At 37.5% G+C, this 22,563-nt stretch overlaps 1 protein-coding gene across 11 annotated transcripts in view; it reads left to right on the forward strand.

Annotated features, from left to right (window-relative positions):
* RAD51B (RAD51 paralog B) overlaps nt 1–22,563 on the forward strand; it is a 538,718-nt gene that overhangs the window by 216,288 nt on the left and 299,867 nt on the right. For 10 of the 11 annotated variants that reach the window (XR_008550226.1, XR_008550227.1, XM_054691203.1 and 7 more), the window contains exon 8: nt 4,215–4,352. The exons of the other annotated variant lie outside the window; for it this stretch is intronic. Coding sequence is in view for 8 of the 10 variants with exons in the window: in XM_054691203.1 (XP_054547178.1) it covers nt 4,215–4,352 (138 nt within the window). In the remaining 2 variants the exon portion in view is untranslated. The remainder of the gene's footprint in view (nt 1–4,214; nt 4,353–22,563) is intronic. 11 annotated transcript variants of the gene reach the window in all.

Raw genomic sequence — 22,563 nt, forward strand, 5'->3', positions numbered from 1 at the left:
TAACATTGGTTTACAACACTATATGTTTTAGGAGTACAGGTCACACTTCTTTACCATTTGTTGAAGAGACTTCCCTTTCTCCATTATATGCTTTTGGCTTCTTTGTCATAAATTGGTTGTCCATAGATATGTAGTTTTATTTCTGGGCTCTTGCTTCTATGTCATTGTTCTGCGTACCTGTTTTAAATCCAGTACCATACTGTTTTTATTATTGTAGCTTTATAATTTAGTTTAAAGTCAGGGACCCTTACACTTTTTTGGCTATTCAAGGTCTTTTGTGGTTCCATATGAATTTTAGGATTTTTTTGTTCAAGTTGTATGAATAATGCCATTAAAATTGCATTAAATTTGTACATTGCATTAGGTAGAATGGGCATTTTGGAAATACTAATTCCTTTTTTATTGCAGTAACATTGGTTTACAGCATTGTTTGTGTTTTAGTGGTATAGGTTCCTCTGATCTATGAGAATGGAATGTATTTCCATTTCTTTGTGTTTTCAGTTTTTTCAATAATATCTTATAGTTTTTAGTGTTATAGGTCTTTTACTTCCTTGATTAAATTTATCCCTAAGTATTTTAGTTTTTGCTGTGCTTGTAAGTGATACTGTTTTCATTATGTCTCTTTCTACGAGTTCATTTTTGTATATATAAATGTAAAGTTTTGTATATTAATATTGTAACCTGTAGCTTTATTATCTTTGCTTATTATTTCTATCAGTCAGTTTTTTTGCTGGAGTATTTGGGGATATATATATATATATATATATATATGTCATAAAATAATGATAGAAAACAACCTGATATATATATATATATATATATATCTGCATAGCATGACATCTGCATAGCATGACAATTTTACTTCCTGTTTTCCAATCTGGATGCTTGTTTTTATGTTTCTTGACTAATTGCTCAGGCCATGATTTCCAATGTTATTTTACATAACAGTGGTGAGAATGGCATTCTTGGCTTCTTGATCCTGCTCTCAGAAGGAATAGCCTCTAGTTTTTCCATGTTGAGTGTAGTGTTAGTTATGGGCTTGTCATATATGGCCTTCATTATTTTTAAGTATGTTCCTTCTGTATTCATTTATTGACAACTTTTATCTTAAATGGATGCTGAATTTTATCAAATGCTTTTTTCTACATCCATTGAAATAGTCACACAAATTTTATCCTTCATTTTGTTGATTCAATAAATAACATTAATGGATTTGTATATGTTGAGCTATTCTTTCATGTCTAGAATAAATCCCACTTGGTTGTGAGATATGATTTTTTAAAATCTTTTTTAAACAATATTTGCTTCCCCCCACCCCCTCAGATTGCATCCCCATAGAATTTCCTTCCCCAAGGTACCTGGCACCATCACCACAGTCCCCTGTGCTCCTCCCTCCGAACCCTCTCCCTTCTCCTCTCCTGCAGTATGTCTCTGATTTATAATTGTCTGTTTTTGCTTTGTTGTGTCTTGTACTGTTATTATTTTTTTTACACTGATGTCTTATTTGGTTCCCCTATATTCCTGATATAAGTGAAACCATCCGATATTTTTCTTTTTCCTTCTGGCTTGTTTCACTGAGCATGATTCCTTCTAGTTCCATCCATGTTGCTGCAAATGGCATGAGTTTATCTTTTTTGATTGCTGAATAATATTCCATTGTGTATATATACCACATCTTCTTGATCTAGTCATCTATTTTTGGGCATTTGGATTGTTTCCAGGTTTTACCTATTGTAAATAGTGCTACAATAAACATAGGTGTATAGGTGTTCTTTTGAATCAATGTTTTTGTGTCCTTTGAGTAGATCCCTAGTAGTGGAATTGCCAGATCATATGGTAGCTCTATTTTTAGTAGACTGAGGAACCACCAGACAGCTTTCCATAGTGGATGGACCAGTTTGCACTCCCACCAGCAATGTAGGAGAGTTCCTTTTTCACCACATCCTTGCTAACATTTGTTGTTGCTTGTTTTTTTGATATGTGCCATTCTTACTGGTGTAAGGTCTTAGTTTGGTTTTGATTTGCATTTCCCTGATTATAAGGGATGTTGAACATTTTTTCCATATGCCTGTTGGCCATTTGCATTTCCTCTTTGGAGAAATGTCTTTTAATTTCATCTGCCCATTTCTTGACTGGATTGTTTATTTTGTTGTTGTTGATCTGTGTGAGTTCTTTGTATATCTTTGTGATCAGAGATATGATTTTTTTAAATGTGTTGTTGAATTCTGTTTGGTAGTACTTTGTTGAGGATTTTATATCTATATTCATCAGAGATGTTCACCTGTACTTTTTTTAAATTGGTGCTGCAGAGACTCTTTATTGAATAGAGAAGACCTACAATTAAAAAAATAATAATAGAAAACAACCTGATAGAAAAATGTACAAGAGAGAACAGACAGGTCATAGATAACAAACACAAATGATGTTTAAACTTAAAAAATGATGTCCAACTTCACTCAAATATTGGATGATGTAGCATTATCTATCAGATTAATATTGAAAATAAAGAAATTTGATCAATTCGGAATTGTCAGAAGTTTGAGGAAGCACTTGATCTTATACTTCTTTTGGAATGTTAAATTGATAAAGGACAATCTGTTTAAAAATTTATGGGTATATATCCTCTCACTACCAATTTAACTTTTAGGAATTTTCCTATATTTTCTGTAACTTGAGCAAAATGACTATCTAAGCATAGTTATTGCACCATGATTTGTAATAGCAGAGGCTTTGAAACAAGTTTGTTTGCCCATTTATGGAGAGCTGATTAAATGTATTATGGAAGGCCTTGGTATATTATGCAACATTTTAAAAGAATAAGTATTTCTTCAGTGGTAACTGAACAAAATACCAGATACATTGTTAAATAAAGAAAATTAGAACAGTCTAACATGCTATTCCCACCCCCCCCACACACACACATGCATGCATGCATTTATTATCTTTTATAAGATTGTTTCTCGAGAGGGGAATTGATACGTTGGAATTAGGGAAAAGAGAGAGACTTTCTTTCTATTAAACTTTTTTTTTTTATATATTTTATGTCATGTTCAGACTTTGCCTATTCCACACACACACACAAATTAACCATGTAAATGACACTTAGTCTTTTTAATTGTGAGATGATAATCAATTCCTGTTTACATTTCAACATGTCATTGAAAAGACCTCATGCTCAGGAAATGCCATGGAATTTCCTGTAGCTATCAGAATTATGAAAATCCTGGCTGGACCTGCCATGATTTGACTTCATATTTCTGCAGGAGCTAGGTATTCCGTCATCATGCTTTGCTCCCTGGGCTCTGTGATTAGTGGCCCATAGGTTGGGGGCAGGGGGAGAACTCTTCTCCCATTTTTAAAGAACTTAAATTTCATAATGGTGGCACATTGTGTGATAAGTATATATGAAGCCTGAAACTATCGTTTTGGAAATGTCCTCAAATGGAAGGAGGGAATGTAAACTCATAATCCTGTCTAACAGTGTGTTCAGCTTTATTTTTCTATTCTTACCGAGGAGCTGCTGAGTGTCTGTATAAGCAGTTTCAGACAATTTGACCTCAGGCCTTTTCATTCCTTATGAAGGAGTAATCCTGTCAATACCTCTCTGACCTAGAGAGGACAGGTCAATGAAACTTTGGGTGACTTAGAGTTACTAGTTAGCCTAAAAGGACTTTTATATACAAGATGGTGTGATTGGTTACTTCTATTTCACGTGGCATCTCATTCTTTGAGACTGTATGAGTTTTTCTTAAAGTAAAACAGTCACTGATTTTGCAAATTGTTTTTGTTCGTTTTGAGTAATGAATAGGCCTTGTAAGTTATTAAAAAAGATTGGTTTTCTTACTCTCATTTAAATGATGAGGTAAAGGTATAATTAAAATAGATTGTGAAACTTTTTCATATTCTCATGATAAACAGGTGACAAAGCTAAAACTTGCCACACAATATCATATTGGACAAGAAATGTGCCCTTATTTAAAATATTATCAGTGACTCATGTTATATGGGCACTCAAAACAGTAATAACATTACCATGCTCTATATGAGGCACATGACAAAGTGGTCTGAAAATTGGTTAAGGCTCCAGCATTCATTTACACAGCATTCAGATCAAAATTAATTTTGACTGAAGCAAATGAAACTGCAGAATTTAAGGGGGTGAGAAGTGAATTGTCTGTGTTCACTTCTTATTTTTATCCTCTCATTTTCCTTAGTTGATGTTCTTCTCAGATGCCAGAGACCAGTCATGGTTGCCAGATGACTGGGCTTTGCTGGCTCATCAAGGGGCTGTGGCAATGCTTGTTTCCATGAGAGCTGGAAGAAAAGATGCAATGGAAAAAGCACATGCAATGGTTTGTAAGTAGCTGGCTGTGTAATGCTCAGAGCCCTGTGTTCCTCTAAATATGAACTTAGTCTGATAACTCCTAGATCTAGGGCTTTATGCATACAAATTAAAATGTATGCAAGTGGAGCTTAAATGATTTTAAGCAGATGCAGAGCGCTTTGGTTAATCTGTATACATTCCAGTTTGTAGGGATAATCTGCTCAATTTGGGTAGTCTGCCCAATTTGATATCAGTAATTTCATGGCCAGGAGAATTGGACATTTTGGGGTAAATACAAAAAAGTTCTTCATTTCTGGAAATATTATAACCATTTGAGTGTTTAAGAGATATGTTTTTTTTCAAGATAGATTCCCCTTTGGGTGATCAGACAGTTGATGTGAAATATGTAATCTGCCATGAAATTTGATGGTAGATTCTGGTCTTAGGACTTTTGTTCTACTGAAGCCCATTCTCATGGTGTCATTTAGAAGTATAAATAAATATAATCAGATTGCATAAAAGTAGAATATATAAAGAAGTTATTGAAATGATACTCGTGAAGTTAAAGCAAGATATCCTCATAACATAGCTTCACAACGGCTATCAATATTTATGCTGATGGGAGCTCTAATTCAACCCCTTCTTTTCTCATGGCTTCTCTGCATGAATAACTTGGCTGCAACAATGTCTATCTTTTATAGTTGCACAGTTTCTCTGGCTGATGATAATGTTTTTCTCCATAGTAACAAAGAAGAATAGACATTCTTTTTTTAATCAGTTTTCAAATATTCTCATTTAACTCTTGGTTTGTATGGCCTAAGCACTTTCACTGCTTTGGCACTATTGTTGCACATACTTTTGAGGGGAGCCACTTACCTCTTTTGTTTGCCAAAAAGAATCTTAACCCTCAGCATAATTATTTCCCTGCCTTGTGATTATACTATATACAAGTCTTTTGGTCCTAAATCACTGTCAACAAAGATTGGAAACAGCAGTCAGAAGTGCTCTCCTCCTTTGAACAACTATATAAACTATCCTCTGCCCCCATCGGTTTTACATTGTGACACTTCTGATCGGTATGGGAGTGTTGCTGGACTGAAGAAGAGACTGTGGGAGGAATCTCCTGAAAGCTGAGGTTCTTTTCACTTCCTTCATGTGTAAACTGCAGCATCTGCTCCATACCTACAAGTGAACAGCTTGTTTTCCAATCAAAATGAATTCTTCTGCAATTCGACCTTTTTTGGGTATTAGGTACACTTTCCAGAATATATGTTTTTAGGCCCTTGGGTATTTGAACCATTTCCTAGTCTACTTTCCCAGACATAAAAGATACCATGTGTGAAATATGTGGAATGAGAATGTCAAGGTGTTTGGGTGGATTCTTTCTGCAGAAAATATATTTGCATTTTGCTGTTTCACAGTAAAGACTTTAAGTAGAGCAAGTCTAAAAAACACCTCTTCAGAACTGAAATAATTTATGTCTGCTGGTATAAATAGAATCTTCCAGAATATAAGCCAAGGAACTACCTCAAATGCCACCTCCTTTATGAAGCTTTGTTCAATGGCCTTGTGGAAAGAAAGCAGTCTTCCCTTTGCTGCTTTTCCAGGCACTTTTGCTTCCATAAAAGCACTTGTCTTATATCTTTGTTTATCTCTAATTACCTTTTTTCATTTTTCTCCCCATTTACCATTGAAATTAAGGAGATATTTTATTTTATTCATTGTTGAATTCCCCTAACTGCTACATCAGATGCCTAAATGTAGCCATGGATCAAGCACCTACCTCAACCTGATTTCCTTCACTAAGAAGGTCTCTGCTACGACTGTGTGCAGAGGACTCAAAGCACTATTCACACACTCTTACAATGACTTGTTCAGATAGATATTTCTTCTATTAGAATGCCAGTTTCTCAGGGACAGAACTATGTCCTCCATCTGTATTTCCCCAGGACCTTGGTAGTGCTGGGACACAGAGAGTACTGATGAAATTTCTATTGAATGAATGTTGGATTTATTCAATGAACAGTGCCCTTGAATTATATGAATGGAAAAGATAGGAGCCTATTTTGCAAATTTAGATTTACTGCATAATAATGAAGCATAAATAACAGTTGTGCATCGCAATACATATACATGCTAACATTCTTTTTATTCCTGGAGAAACAGAAGTACCAGAAAAGCATTCTGCTTCATTACCTTCAATCGTTATGGCAGGAAGGATGTGTTGCTTTTAACTTTAATACTTAAAAATTAATCTGTCATCTCTTAGAATTTAAATATAATTGACTGTTGCAGTTCTTGTCTGACTTAGAGTTGCACTTTTAAATTTTCCTTGTATGAATTGATAGGACTGACTATTTATTAGTCTATGTCCCCCACAAATGTAAGGCCTGCGAGTGCAGGGCAAATCTCTTATCCCTCCATTCTTAGCATGGTGCCTGCAGTGTGGAAGAAGATCAATAAATATTAATTGGATTGAATGTTAAAAAAAATAGTGTATGATTCAGTTAGAAAGTCTGTATAAAGTTTTTAAGTTAACTTTAAAATGAAATTTCTTTTACTTTTTGGGAAGAATCACTGCAACCAAATAGCTTTAGAGAGAAATGTTGAAACTGTTACTGAGAAATCAATGACTCACCTACTTGAGTACCTAAATGTTAGAGATAAGCCACTAGGGCTATAGAAAAGGAGCCGGTCAGCAGGAGTGTGAAGACTCAGATCTGCCTCCCAAATGGTTGGGAAATGATTTTGTATCACATTTTGGGAAGCAGGTTTTGGGAAAATATCATTGACTGGGGAGTATGATGGGGGACCAGAATGAGGATTTAACAGGAGGTCATTGGGTAAAGCAGACAGAGAGATGAGGAATGCAGAGTTAACTGAAGGTCACTGGCAGTGTTCAGCTTTTGTCCATATTTGGACTGATGGTCAGATTCTTATGATGCCTGGATGCTTTGTGCATGAGGGCTGGAACCAGATTGCTAGGTCTTCTTTATCTAGAGAAGCAGAATTGCTTGGGAAGAACAAGTTAGTTCTGATATAACAGAAAGTTATCTAATTTAACTGGCTATGCCAGAAATCAAACAAGCAAAAATGGTTAGAATTGGTTAACAGCTAAACTAGGGGCAGGAAGAATGAGGGCCAGCTTTGGGGTGGTTTTGTCTTTGGGGGCTGATTTTAAAACCTTCTGAAGATGGTGGTATTTATAAGTTAGAATATAGGTATGGTTTTAGTTGTTCCTAAAGTCTTCCTTTTGAAGATTAACCTTCATTCCTTTATAGGCTTAATCCTATTTGTTTTCCTGTCTTTGATTCTCACCTGGAGAAATAGATTTTTAACAAAAAATAATGTGAGGAGAAATAAAGTAGATCATAAAAATAAAGTTTTCAGCAATCAAATTTTCAGATTGAATCTGACGGAGTACAGGTTTCATTAAAGAAGGGCTTTAGATCCTGCACTGTATCTCTATTCTCACATGAAATGAACTTGGGATTAAATATATACCTCTTTATAAGTTATTCTTTTACTCTTAAAGTGGCATTGAGTAATTTGAATTTAAACTCTCAGGCTAGTTTTGGTCACCTTCTACTTAAAAGGTAATATGTAGTTTGTCCATGAGATTAGTTTTTATTTACACCAAAAGATAACTTCCTAGAGATGGAAAGCGATCAAGTCTTTTCCACTCCTGTTATATAAACTAAGCCACTTGCAATATCATTTACTACTTTAGGTTTTTTTTTTTTTTTTCCCTCTTTCTCTAATGATAGGCTCTGTTGTTGCTTCTGGAGAAATGTGCAGTGAATGAGAATGACACATGCTGGTTTAGCTGTGGGAGACTTTAGAGATTGTCCATTTTGTCCCCTTCATTTTGCACATGAGGAAACAGAGCATCTGAGCTCTTCCCTGACTTGCTCAGGATTTCACAGCTGGTCCATGGCCTAAACTGGAACCTATGTCTCTTGACAGCATGTCAGGACTATCTTTACTCTGCCTTATGGGTTTTCTTTTTCTAGTGAAGCAAGATGCTAACTTCCAGGCAAACACTTTTAGCTGAAACTGACTATCAGAGTTGGATGAGGTGAGAGTTTGGGGTGGCCACCCACAGCTAAAATGTAGAGACTTAATACATTGTAGTTCTTTAGAGAGCCAGCCACTAGACACCATCTAGATAATCACAGGGGGACTACAGTGAGATGCCTGTCACTTAAGGAGGAAAGTGAAGGTTTTTTTCCTTAGAGAGTTACATGAGAAACTGTAAGAACTGGATTGCAGTGTATAGTTACACAATTGTCTTAAAGAGTATGGTCCCAAAGTAAAAAACACCTAATTGCAAAACTAAACAGCAGGTATAAACACATCTAATTTAAAAAGTGTGTCAAGAAGGACAAACTTTAACACCCACCCTTGAAATGACTACAGATTGAGGCATCTAGAGAGGGAGGGGGAGAGGTGAGGAGAAGGTAGGGAGAGGGTGCAATGGACTCTTGTGGAAAGTTAGGGGTGCTTTGATAGTAGGCGAGCTATGGTGACTACACCTGAGGGAGCAAATCATCCACTTCCAAGACACTTACAAGGATGTAAATCAATGCTACAAAACATTAAAAAAAAAAAAAAAACAAACAACAACCCAAAAGAGTGTGTCAGTCAGTTATTAAAAAAGTCCAACCACAAAGCAAAGTTTCCCTGTATGTAGTAAAGCATCATGTACCCCAGTGGTTCACAAACTTTAAGTACACTTCAGAATTGACTGGAAGGCTTATTAAAATACAGATTGCTGGACTCTACCTTTCAAATTCTATGGTCCAAGAATTTGCATTTCTAACAAGTGCCTAGATGATTCTGTTGCTATTTGGGGAGCTATATTCTGACTACTACTGGTTGACAGGTTTATTAGTTTTCTATTGCTGTGTAATAATCACTAAGCTGTAACAAATTTAGTAGTTTAAAACAGCGCTTATTTATTAGTTCATAATTCAGTTGTTCAGAATTCTGGGACAGTGTGGCTGAGTTCTTTACTTGGGCATGAAATCAAAGTATTGGCTGGCAACATTCTCATTTGGAACTCAGGGTCTTCATCCAAGTTCATTCCATTAGTGGCTCAATGTACTCCCTGCAGGGTATAGGACTGAAGTCCCATTTTCTTGCTGTCTTCTTGGGGCTCCTTCCATGTCCTGAAGTTGCTCTTAGGTCCACATTACTGAATTTCTCTTAGTATAATAACAAATCAGTATTCTGATTATATACACCAGGTCCTGTCAACTTAAGATGCATCCATGGATCTTCCCTTAGAGTAAGGTATCATTGTTGCTGTGTTGAACAGAGTGGGGTTTGAGATAGATTCAGATCCTGGATGAAGATAAACTCACCAAGAAGAAAGCCAGTATTGCGGAGCAAATAGCCAGCCAGTCTAGCACTTAGGTGTAGTACCCCTCTCTATTGCTTTACTTTGTACTTGCTCTTCAAGCTTTTCATCATATAATATTCTAGATTAAAGACATGATTAAAATTAAAATAGAAAAGTTCTCAGAAATTCAATGCATTACTACTCAGCAATCAAAAGGATAAACTCATGCTATTTGTAATAACGTGGATGGAGTGGGAAGGGGTTATGCTATATGAAATAAGGCAGAAAGAGAAAGATAGATAATGGATGGTGTCACTTATAGGAAGAATAGAGAAAAACCAAACTAGGGGTCAGACAAAGATAAACTTTGAAACCAAACTTTTAGGGCCTCCCTGGTGGCACTGGGGTTAAGTCTCAGTGCTATCAAGCTATCGCCAGCCACTGCAGCATGAGTTCGATCCTACCAGGGAGCTAGCCCACATGGCACAGCAGAACTCTCCTGTCTCACCTGCTGCTCCCTTTGGCAGTGTATTTCCATCTGTTGTGCTCTCCACTCTATTTCTGGTGAATCATGTTACCCCCTGCACCTCTGGCCTAGACCCCAGTTCTTGTATGCATAAATAAATAAAATAAATCTTTAAAAATCTGCAGTTTCAGAGGTAAAGAGGAGAGGGGTGAAAATGGGGTGATGGGGTCGGGAGGAGGAGGGAAAACTATAATGGTCTGTGCTAGAGGACTCTGGGTGCTGCAAACTGTGACTACACTGAAGGGGGGGAGTCCTATGCTGTCAAAACACTAGCAAAGATGTACAACAATGGTATACAAAAAATAAATTAAAAACAACAACAAAAAAGAAATTTCAAACAAAAAGTTCAATGAGTTTTCTTCAGCCAGTTTCCCCAGATTCTGAGTATGAGAATTGCTCCTTTTATTGAAGCCTTCATCTCTCGGAGCAATATGAAATTTCTGAACTGAAGTGGGATCTCAAAAAATTAATTTGAAAAGTCTAACAGTGGCATCTTTACTTAATTTCAAGTGGGAATTCCTACAAACATCAGGGAGGAGCTCAGGGCAGGCAGTTGCACATGGTTGGGAATTAAATAGACTTTGTGATCTACTGGTTTCTAATGCCTGGACTTTATGCCTGATTGCGTGTGTGTGTGTGTATTTTAATTTTATTTGCTTAATTGTGTTTCTTTATCCTTTAGGAAAAGTCTAGTTTTCTTTGTTTGATTATCAACGGCCTGGAGGTCCTCTTACAAAAATTTGATTAGCTGTTTCATATATATAACTCAAATATTTAATATAAATTTCTTAAATTCCTTTAGTACATATTGATAATCAGGATTATTCTTAGCTCATTTCTTGGTTAGATGAAGATAGTGTCTCACACTGTCATAAAATAAAACTCCGTCTCTGTTTGAATTCATTTCCATGTTCAGTGACAACCATATGAGAGCACTGGTAATAGTAAACCTTTGTAGACTAAACTGAAATGAGTTTCATTAGTCCAACAGACTGAAATGTCACTTGGATTTTTAAAAGTCAACTATAACTTAGGGACAGGAATGCTTTTATTTTGTATAACTTAATATAAAAATGGCATAAAGTAATCATTGTTTATAAACTCAAGGTCTGCCTTCAGTCTCACAAGCTGTGACAGGGATGTGTTAAACATCATTAACATAAACACATGTCTAGATCAGAGATGGACATTTTATCCTTTATCTGTTCGGATCTGACCACTGTAAGATTTTGCTAAATGAGTTTATTTAGGAGGGATCAATCAGATTAGATTAGAAATCAAATCACATGTAGTACAATTCAACAAACTATGTTTACCTATCCTAAAAGAGAAATTTTTAGAATATGTTTAAGTTAGGGCTCATTGATACATGAACTAGTTAACTTAAACATACCTTTTAGGAAGGGTAAAAGAGCTTACAGAGTCAAAAAGAAAGTAGAAGAATCATGCAGGCTTAGAAGGGAGAGGGGTCCGAGCAGTTCACGAGGTCTTAGTAAACCTAGTGTCATATTCCTCAGGGCTTCACCGACAGAGTGAGCAAAATCCAGCTATGTTCAGCATTTTGGTGAAGATTAGTAACTATGAAGTCTAGGTTGGGCCACGTACTCACTTTTTCACTAAAGGAAGGCAGGGTCCCCGGAGTACCTCAGACCCAAATGCGTTCAGTAGGGTAGGGGTATTTTCCCTCAAATAATTGGGGTACTATTATTAAAATTATTGGGAAATGTGTGCTGTACAGACAAAATAATAGAGGTCCACAGTAGTTTATGTGATTATGATCTTTGAATATTTGGAAAGGGATGGAGCAAATTAGCCAGCCAGTCCAACACCTAGGTGTATTACCCCTCTCTATTGCTTTACTTTGTACTTGCTCTTCAAGCTTTTCATCATATAATATTCTAGATTAAAGACAAGGAAGTATGGCAATGATTAAAAAATCAACAGTGGGTTACCGTCTTTCAATATGAGGAGGATGTTCTAACATTTAGAGCTATTAACGCTACATTGTGAGATATGGACTTCCCATTTGTATTAGGATTCTTTGGTTGCATGTGGCATACATTTGAACTGCTCTAACTTGATAAAAAGATAAAATTATTAGGGCCTCCCCTGGTGGCGCAGCGGTTGAGCGCTGGGTTGCGAGGCTGCCCGCAGCCTCTGCAGCGCCAGTTCTATCCCCGGCTGCCCGCGAGGGGCCCACAAAAAAAAAAAAAAAAAAAAAAAAGATAAAATTATTAGAAGAAACATTTGGAATATCTCTATATCTCTTGTGAACAAAGAAAGAAGTGACAAGCCTAAATGGGAAGGACACACATGCCTTTAGACCTCACAAACAACTAGAAACAGGGACTCAAAGTAGCTGACCCTATTTCTCTTTCATTTCTGCTTATATCTGACTTTTGGCTTTGTTATCTCTCTCTGCACACTGTCTCTCACATACATGCTGTGGAAATGGTCACAGAGAGTGCCCGAACTTCCTTTCTCACTACATTGTGGAGAAACTGACACTTTCAGTGAGAGATATTGTGGGGAAATGATCTTGTCCAGCTTTGTGCATTTGTTGAACTCTACTCAAGGCCAAGGGCTCTAGTGTTTGGTTCAAGTGACTTCTCTGGACTGAACTGGGGAAAAATTGGCTCTTAGTAGAACCAAGAAAAACAGTTCACAGCAGAAAGGTAGATGCTTTTGACAGAAGGGAATGTAGGTAAAACACTGTATTTTCTTTTTTTTTTTTTTTAATAGAGGCATGTTTTTATTTGTTTGTTTGTTTGTTTGTTTATACATGCACTGGGTACAGTCAGAAGCGCAGGAGGGTGAGAGAATTCACCAGAGTCAGAGCAGGAGGCAGAGCAGGCAGAAGGACCAAAGTACACTGCTGAGGGGAGCAGCGGGCGGCAGGAGAGGTCTGCGTGCCATGTGGGACCCTCCTCCGGTGGCTGGGGAGTAGCTGGGGATAGAACTGTTGCCGCAGAGGCCGCGGGCAGCTTCGCAACCCAGCGCTCAACCGCTGCGCCACCGGGGAGGCCCAAAACACTGTATTTTCAAACAAAGGTTAGATCAATTAGAGATCCTAAAGTGAGGATTCTGATGTCATCATCAGTACAAGCTGGGTGCCTGGGAAAGACAACTATATTAATTCCTTATTGCTACTGTAACAATTTACCACAGATTTAGTGGCATAACAACAACACAACTTTTCCCCTTACAGATCTGGAGGTAAGAATTTAAAATGAAGGTGTTGTCAGGCTGCATTCATTCTGGGAGCTTCAGAGACACTCATGTTCACAAGATGGCTGTAGCATTTCCATTACATCCTAAATCAACATTATCCAAAGACTGTAGAGAGAACATCTATTGTGTGACTTTTTTAGAAATAAGGAGACCTTTCCGAAAACTCACTTAAAAGACTTCCCTGGGTGTCTTATTGATCAGAATTCTTTACATGCCCATTTTAAAATCAGTTTCAGGCAAGAAGAATGGGATTACCATGTTTGATTAGATCCCATGTTTTCCAATTGAACTCTCTGCAGTGATGAAAATGTTTGATGTCTGTGCTATCCAATGTGGTAGCCATTAGCCATGTGTGGCAATTATTGAGCACTTGAAATGTGTCTAATGGAACTGAGCAACTGCATTTCAAACATTAATTTAAACTTAACTAACCATATATGGCTAATGGATACCATATTGGAGCCACATAGGACTAGATCAATCATTTGGGACGGAATAGATGTTGAGTAGTCTACTAATCACCATGTTCACTAGTTCTTTAAATATAACATTGAACAGGTGGTGCATTTGTCTTGAGAACGTCAATCTTATAACTCATCCACCTGAAATTCTCTTTCGGAAACAAACCAAATAAAACAAAATCAGTGCATATGCTTACAAAGGCTAACAGTGGCAGTGTCTCCTTAGGGTGAATGTTGCCAGCATACAGCATGGTTCAGCTAATTCTGGAGGTCTGGCATCTAGTTAATTGGGATCTCAGCTGGAGAGAGATTGGCTGCTCTTCTCAATAGGAAGCAGGTTTTTTTTTTTTTTTTTTTCAGTTTTGTAACTTGGGAGTGACAGCTCTTATAGATACATAATACATTCCCAAAGCCTGTCTGCCATGCAGGTTGTACAGCTAGTGAAGAACATAGATGTCATTTGGGAGGATCCACCTAATGTTTATAAATCACTGGCTATACTCCAGGTTGTATTTCTAGGTATTGAAAAGATGGTAAACAAGACTAAGTCCCTGCCCTCAAGGAACTTAGTTGTAGTAAACATAATTAATACATTTCAAATTGTGTTACGTTTTAAGAAGAAAATAAAGCAAAATAACAGGTGGAGTGAATGAGGTAAGCCTTAACAAATGGCTTGATATGTGACTTTCTTGTCAAAGGCTGAGAGGTATTAAATTCTTCCTCTGGTAGAAGACATTTGACTTATAGGCTTATTTTGTTTCACAGCAAAAATAAATAAATAAATAAAAGAACTCTGGTTTAGCTATTTGCCAAAAGAAAGAAAAATCAAAGTAGTTTCTGAAAAGGCAGTATATTTCTCTGTCGTTTGAAAATTGAATTTTGCCTGAGATGTGATAGTGAACTTTTTTGTAAGGCCCAATAATAAGGCAAAATTTATTTCTAGTTTGATCTGTTCCTCTATATGCTTTGCCTTACCAATGCAAAATTTTGGCTATCTTAGATAAACTATTGAGCTCCAGCTTTCTCAACCATAAAATGGGATTATCAATAATAATTACCAATCATATGGGTTCTGGAAAGATCAGTCATTATCAAAATAATTATAAAATGTCTTATATATAAAGGTGTAGACCAGAGAAACATTAGTGTTTTTCGTTAAAATTGAGCAAATCACTTAATCTCTCTGGGTCTTTGTTTTTCTAATGTTAAAACAAAGTGGTTGTAATATTGTCAAGAATGTTAGGAAACAGATCTCTCTTTGTGCTGAAATTGTATAAGTAGGAGTTGGCATAACCATTCTGGAGAGCCAGTTGGAGAATAACTACAAGTTCTTTAAAATGTGCTTATCATTTTGCCACAAGGAACAAAATTGAACAAGTGTTTAAAGATGCAAGTTTAAGGATGTTCATCAAATGATTGCTTATTATGATAAAAGACAGTAAACACATGATGAGCAGAAAGAATTTGGTTCAATTGTGGTGCATTTTATGTGGAATTCTATGCAGCTACTAAAGATGATGATGGTATTGATAGATATTAATAGCACTGGAAATGTGTATGAACATTTGTGATTGATCTGTGCCTGTTCACTTTGAGCTACTACAATCAGGGGAAGTCACTTAAAAATAAAATATAGCAATAATGGCAGATAATTATTGCGCTCTATGGTGTCCTAGGTGCTATGTTACTCTTTGTTCATGTATCATATCACTGGGATTTTATACTAACCCTGAGTTAGGACAGTTTGGAGCCTCATTTTTCAGATGAAGAAACCAGGCTCAGAGGTGTAAAATAACTTATCCAAGACTTTAAATTTAGGGGTGGCGCATTCAGAATTTGTATCCAACCAATTGACTCCAGATTCTACATTCTGAAACCATGGGCTTGACTACCTCTCGGTAAACTACCTTTAGTTTCAACATGGGATAACCCTCAGAGGTATATTGTGGAAATTCCACATCCTTTCCTGTAACTGCACTCTTATTTGAGAACACTTTAGCCTGAATATGTGGCAGAGAAACAGGGTAATTCACCCTTTAATAAAGAAGTCCGCAAACTTCAACTCATGGGCCAAAGCCAGCCTGCTGCTTGTTTTTATAAATCAAGTGTTACGGCAACACAACCATGCTTATTCACTTAGATATTGTCTATGGCTCCTTTTGTACTACAGAGGGCAGGAATGCGTATTCTCAAAGATACAATATGACCCACAATGCTGAATATTCATATTATCTTATCCTTCACAGACCCCTGCCTAAATACATTAGAAATCTGGAGGGTGATATGCCCTATTACAATAACCACTTTTTTTTTTCTTTGAAGAGAGTAATTTTAAAAACAAAACAGTGTTATGGTTTCTGTCCTGTAGTAGTACAGGCTACAGGCCTACACAGGCAGTTGCTAAAGGGTTTTCTGAGGAGGTGAACTGAGCAGTTTATTTTAGGACTGCTGAGGACCCTCTGTGCATGACTGACTGACATTCTCTAACAGGGCCTTTCTTGCCTTGAAATTCTGCCTGTTGCTGCTCCTCTGAGATGGAATGTGTATTCACAAATGAGGCACTCCATTAGTCATGGTGCATTTCCTGGGCCCTGGAGACATGGGCATGACATCACCTAGGGCCAATGAGAAAGGATCCTCTGTAGCGCAAGCCTCAAACCCCCTTAGAAAACTGTGGACTGTGTGCTCTGTTCCTAGCCCGCAGGGTGTGATTTGAGACTGCCTTCCTCATCCAGCCATATTCTGGGCACAAAAGTCTAACTTCCAGACCCAAGAGGCCAGGACAAGCTTGAAAATCTGCAGAGCTGGAGGCAGATTCCCATTTCGTATTTTTTTCCAAGGCTCAGGTTTTTATTCCCACAGAGTTTTCCACTCCTAATGACGTTGTTACTTTATGTGGTGAAGGGTGGGTGGTGAAAGATGAAGTCTGCATTAGATAAAAGACACTTGGCAGTTAAAATTTCTGGATAAGTATAGGTTGGTCACAAAGCAAAATCAGAAGCATATTTTTGTCATTTTGTTACATTGCTTTTGTGTGTAGTTTAACAAAATAAAACACCATCTTTTAACAGCAAAGGCTCCAACAAAATCAGTGTTTCTTAGAATAGAGAGATTACCAAGGAACTTTACTGAGAGGATTAGTAATTCATTAAATCTTTTATCTTCGAGAAGAAAAGAAACCCCCCACCCCAATCCTCTCAGGATTTAAGCATTTTGGATAGAAACCTCCCTCCCTCTTTCTCTCTCTCCTTTCTAATTTATGTATTCATTTATTTAAGAAAATGATTTGTAGAGTTTCGTCTCTGGGATAACTTTGTTATTTCTGTGTACCAGAAAGTGTATCTATCGAAAAGCTTGTTTTCAAGTCTGTAATAAATAGCTCAATTTTTGCTAGCAAGTTATAATTGTAAACCACCCCCCACCATCTTTACAAGTTATTCAGGGAAACTGAGGCTCAATGTGAGACTGACTTTTATAGTTTAATTCAAGTATTGAACCCAAAGAATTAATCTTTCCCAATCTTCGTAGGCAATCTATAGTTGAGAATGATTCTGGTAGTGTTTTTTCATGTTGAGTACTTTCTGATGAAGTCTAAGAGAAATTGGAAACTAGCCGTTTTTGTTAGTATGTTATCTGTGGTTGCAATAAACCACAAAGGATGTCACCCCTACCACTTATAAAAAAATTCCTTGTTTCTGCAAGATGAAGATTATTTTTTTGTAATTATGGAGGCTTTTATAAAAAATCACTTGAAAACACATGAATTCATTCCTATTTCCTAGGAATAAATATAGCAGTAATTAAAGGAATTTCCTCTGGAACTGTGTAATATACTGTAAAATAAGGTACTTTTCAGCCCTTGAGAGCCTTCTTCAAAGATCTCTATGCAATCCAAAACATTAATTATTAAAATTTCAACACATCTCTTGAAGATATTTTTAAAGCTTATATAGATGAGGAAACTGAGGTACAGAAAGATTGAGTCTCCTGCCTTGTGTCATTTGTAGAAGCAAATGGTTGTACATGCCTCATTCTTATAGCAGGAATTTAGAAAACCTAAATAAGGAACCAGGAAAAAGACTAATTATAATAAAATCAAAATCAACGAGCAACTATAAACCAGAGACACACTGTGGGGGGGGGGGTGAGGAGGGATTAGGGTCAAAATAAGCGGGGGTAGGAATTATATGGTGACTATAACCAAGATGAAAATGCGTACATTGTGCAAAAATGAAATATGATGTAAAAATATATAAAATTAAATTAAATTAAAAAAAACCACAAACCCTTAAAAGGACATTCCTCTGTCTCTTCACATAAAATTGTTATTTTCCTTTGACAGCTTCAAGCTTTGCCTCATTATCGTCAATTCTTGTTTTTCACAACCTTTTGATAGGGACAAAAAAGCATGTTTGTCTAGCCTAGCAAAACTGGAGTATTCCATAAAAGGGGCATACCTTTTATCCCTAGGGGATAAAAGGGTGTGTGTGTGTGTGTGTGTGTGTGTGTGTGTCCATGTCCCCATCCCTGAGCTATCCTACTACCTCCCTCTTGACAGATTTAATTCTCCTCAGTTCAACCCCGCAACCTTTAATACCTGAGCTACTGTTTCCCTGCTCTCAGAGGCTTGTCCTGGGAACTGATGAGTTTTGAAACTTTGTGAAAGAAAGGCTTTATATAAGCACTCAGTTAACACTGGCCCCAGGACCAGTCACAAACTTCTTGAATGGGCAGTAGGCACCCTTGGATCAGGTTAACCAGATCACCATTTTGGTGAAGACAGACTGGAATGAGGTCTGCTGCTGCCTTGAGAGCACACATTGGGCTGGAAATGTTGAAAGCCAAGCGATCGTTAAGACAGCTCCACAGCAATGTCTTCTTACTGCTTCTGTTCCCTGCTAATTTGGGGAACAGCAGATGCTTCTCTCAAAAATCCTCCCAGAGCATGGGCATGGCATGCCAACTATCTCGCTAAACCCTAAATTTTTCCTGTAGAAGAAAACTCTCAAAAGACTAGTCCAGAACATGACTGTGAGAGGTCATGACAGATAGTCGGATTGGTTTATGAGAAGCTAAGGATGAGTCATGTCACTCCTAAAGGGATTGGCATTGATTTATTATACAAAACTAAACACTGAAGGAAGGCAAGCCTTTAGTCTCATTAAGGAACCCAGACAAAAATCCCACTTAATCCATCTTGCTTTTCCTTTTCCTCTAACTCAGCTGGTGTGCAGGTGTAGGGCAGCTTGGCAGAAGCTTTGAACATTTGGAAAAGGGAGTCATTACTGAAAGTCATTGACACACACTTGCCTTGGAATGCTGCTGATGTCATGGAAAACTGGGACCTTAGCAATAACCCCTAACAACCAGAGCTAGAGTAAACAGTAAATGTTACCTCCACCAAGGCATTGGTTTTTAAAGAGATTTAACAGGCTAGGGCTTGCCAGCCACAACTCATAAAAATTTCTTATAATTTTTACCCTACTCTCTAAAAGCATTGGATAACTGCTAAAGTTTCTCTGCCACTTGGGGAAGCAAAGCCAAATTCATGTCAGTTTCAAGGTTCACTAGTCAGAATTTACGGCACTTCTTTTCCAGTCCTCTTCATACCCCCTACCGTGCTCATGGGTTAGGCCTAGTAGGTTTAATACTTTTTCAAACAAGTCTCTTGTCTTACTGAGTTGCCTCAATTTCTGGTGATGGGATGAATCTATGTGCTAAATTTTGCCTCATGTTTTATTAGCCTACCAGTTAACCCAGTCTAGTTAATTTGTAGCCCCCAATCTATAAGCTACATTCCCATCAATTTGAAACAGTTTGGATGGAGCAACATCTTGTAGTTCAAACTGAACTAGGTACCTAGCAAGGAAACAAGCAGCAATGAAACAACCAGGAGGTGCTGTCATATAGAACAGTCAAGAACATGCTGTCAACAGTTTAAAGAAGCCAAAGAAGCCATAGAAACCAAGGAATGAGGGCTCAGGAGGAACTATCTCCCATGACTGTCTTTTTTTTTTTTTTTTGTGGGACTCTCGCTGGCAGCCGGGGAACCAACCGTAGCTGCAGAGGCTGCAGGCAGCCTCGCAGCCCAGTGCTCAACCACTGTGCCACCAGGCAAGGCCCTCCCATGACTGTCTTTTAGGTGAAGAGGTTGGTGGTGTATTGCTATGTAAACCAAATCCATTGTAGCTTCTTTTAGACCAGTGCACTAGGGTAGGAAGAAGCAGAACACCAGCACTTCATTTGCAAGGCATTGCCAAGGTAACCATGTAGTTTATCATCCAGAGTAGGATAATTTTTTTTTAAATAGACTTTTTTTTTTTTAAAGATTTATTTATTTATTCATACAAGCACTGGGTACAGTCAGAAGTGTGGGAGGGTGAGAGAATTCACCAGAGCCAGAGTGGGGAATAGAACAGGCAGACCGACGAAATATACTGCTGAGGGGAGCAGCAGGCACAGCAGGAGAGGTCTGCTGCGCCATGTGGGACCCTTGCCCGGTGGCTGGGGATTGAACCGGCACCAGAGACTGCGGGCAGCTTCGCAGCCCAGCACTCAACCGCTGCACCACCAGGGGAGGCCCCAGAGTAGAATAATTTTGAGGGTGAAGGAGCCCTATTAATAATGCTGGGACAGCAGGTTAAACTGGAATTGTTCCAGGCAACATGGGCTTGTGGTCACCCTTGTTGTGCTGGGACTCACCCAGCCCAAACCCTTCGTAGAAGTAGTCTTCACAGTGCCAGAGAGAGCAAAGCCGTTCACTTTACCTGGGTTGTCTCCTCTATAAGAAAACAAAATGCTCATAGAGTTAGTGGACTATGTAACGATCTCTGGTACTGCATGGTTTCCCTAAATTAAAACCTTAAGTCATGCAAGTTTGAATTCATACTCTTAAACTGGAATCTATCCAGTTTGAACATTACTTTTATTTCTGTAGATCAATGGTTCTTAAAATGTTGCCTGTAATTCTGGAAGTATCTGGAAATCCTGTCAAGGAATCTATGCAGTCAGACTATTTTCATCATAATATTAAGACATTACTTGCCTTTTTCATTCTTGCATTCTCCTGAGCATACAGTGGAGTCTTCCAGAGGATATTTGATGATGATAACACCTTGAATGAAAAACTAGATCTCAGGATCCAGTTGTCATCAATTAAACTAGACATTAGAGAGATTTACAGGAATATAAGATAATGCCATTTTTCCCAATAATTTTTTTTGTTTTAGAAATTACAGTTATCTTTCACAAAAATACATTATGTTAAACTATTATGGGTTTTATTAGTGTTACTTTTAAATGAAGTTACAAATGTTTTAAAAATTCATCAGTTTTAATTTCTGACATGGTAGAAACATGACTCATAAATAAAAAACTCTTAGTAATTTTTAGTAAAATTGGTAAAAACTCTTAGTAAATACCCTTAGTAATTTTTAAAAATATAAGCGGGTTCCAAGAGCCAAAGGTTTGAGAACTGCTGCTGTAGACTTTTCTCTGTCCCTGGCAAGGAACATGTAAGGTGAGAGAGTAAGTTCCCTGATGAGAAAAACAAGCTTTATTCATTGTTTCATCTAGGACAGCACCTAGCAAATGCCTTGCATACAGCTAGTGCTCTATATAAACATGGATAGACAGAACCCTGGGACATCTCAGAAAAGTTACCATGTTCTCTCATGTTTGGGTGTTATTTTAACAGTGTTTGGTTTGGTTTAAGTCTTTGTCTTTTGATATTTGATGTGTTCTAGTACTCTTTGATAATAATCTTATTTTGACATAATAGTGTTAGGATGTCATTTTTCCTTCAAAACTTTTATGGAATGGATCAACTTCTCATACAAAAAATGTATATTAGCTAAGAAAACATAAAGAATAGTAGAAGAGGGGCACATTGCTTTTTTTTTTTTTTTATTTTAAACCTAGCTAATTCATATTTATCCATCATCTCAGTTAACCTTTCTTAACCTTTCTGGACTTCCCAGACTGGCTGATCCTGCCTCCTGTGTGCTTCTGAAGTACCTTTTATCACTGGCTGTGTTCCTGGGTCCATGCCATTCACATTGGAATTTCAAGGCAATTGAATTTGACTTCAGTTCAGTGTTGTTTCCTTCTAGAATTTATTCATCTTTCTGGACTCTAAATACCCTACAGAGGCTTTTGCACCCAGGAAATTTTGGGTTTCAGGAAGAGACCTGTTCTCTTGATTAGACATTGATGGAAAAGTGAGCCTTCACAGACCTCGCCTTGTAACCAAGCCCAGTGTGGGCCCTTGATCATGTTCTGTATAGGAGTATAGGTAATGCCAGCCACAGTCAGTCCTCTATTTTCCCGCTATTTGTCAACCCACAGCCTTCTCTTTTTCTTTCCAAGGAGAATGAGTTCTGCATTAACGTGACTGCAGCCACTCCACAGTGTTCCTCTAGGCTTCTTCCAGTAACTGAGTCCATCCTGTCATGGAGTAGGAATCATGCAATACACAGCCTTCTCAAGTTGGCTTCTTTCACTTTGTAATATTTAGTTAAGGGGCCTTCATTTTTTTTTTTTTTTTGCGGAATAATTCAAATATATCACTGAATACATGAAGTATGTAGCTAGTTTTTAATGCCATGCGTTCTGCTTGGCTTTAGGTTGGGTCTTTTCTCCGAATACTATTCATTATGTAAGTCTCCAAATTTCTTTA

This window comes from Talpa occidentalis, unplaced genomic scaffold (genome assembly GCF_014898055.3).
Source record: "Talpa occidentalis isolate TD23 unplaced genomic scaffold, MPIMG_talOcc4v2.1 talOcc4.11, whole genome shotgun sequence".
NCBI classification, from domain to species: Eukaryota; Metazoa; Chordata; class Mammalia; order Eulipotyphla; family Talpidae; genus Talpa; species Talpa occidentalis.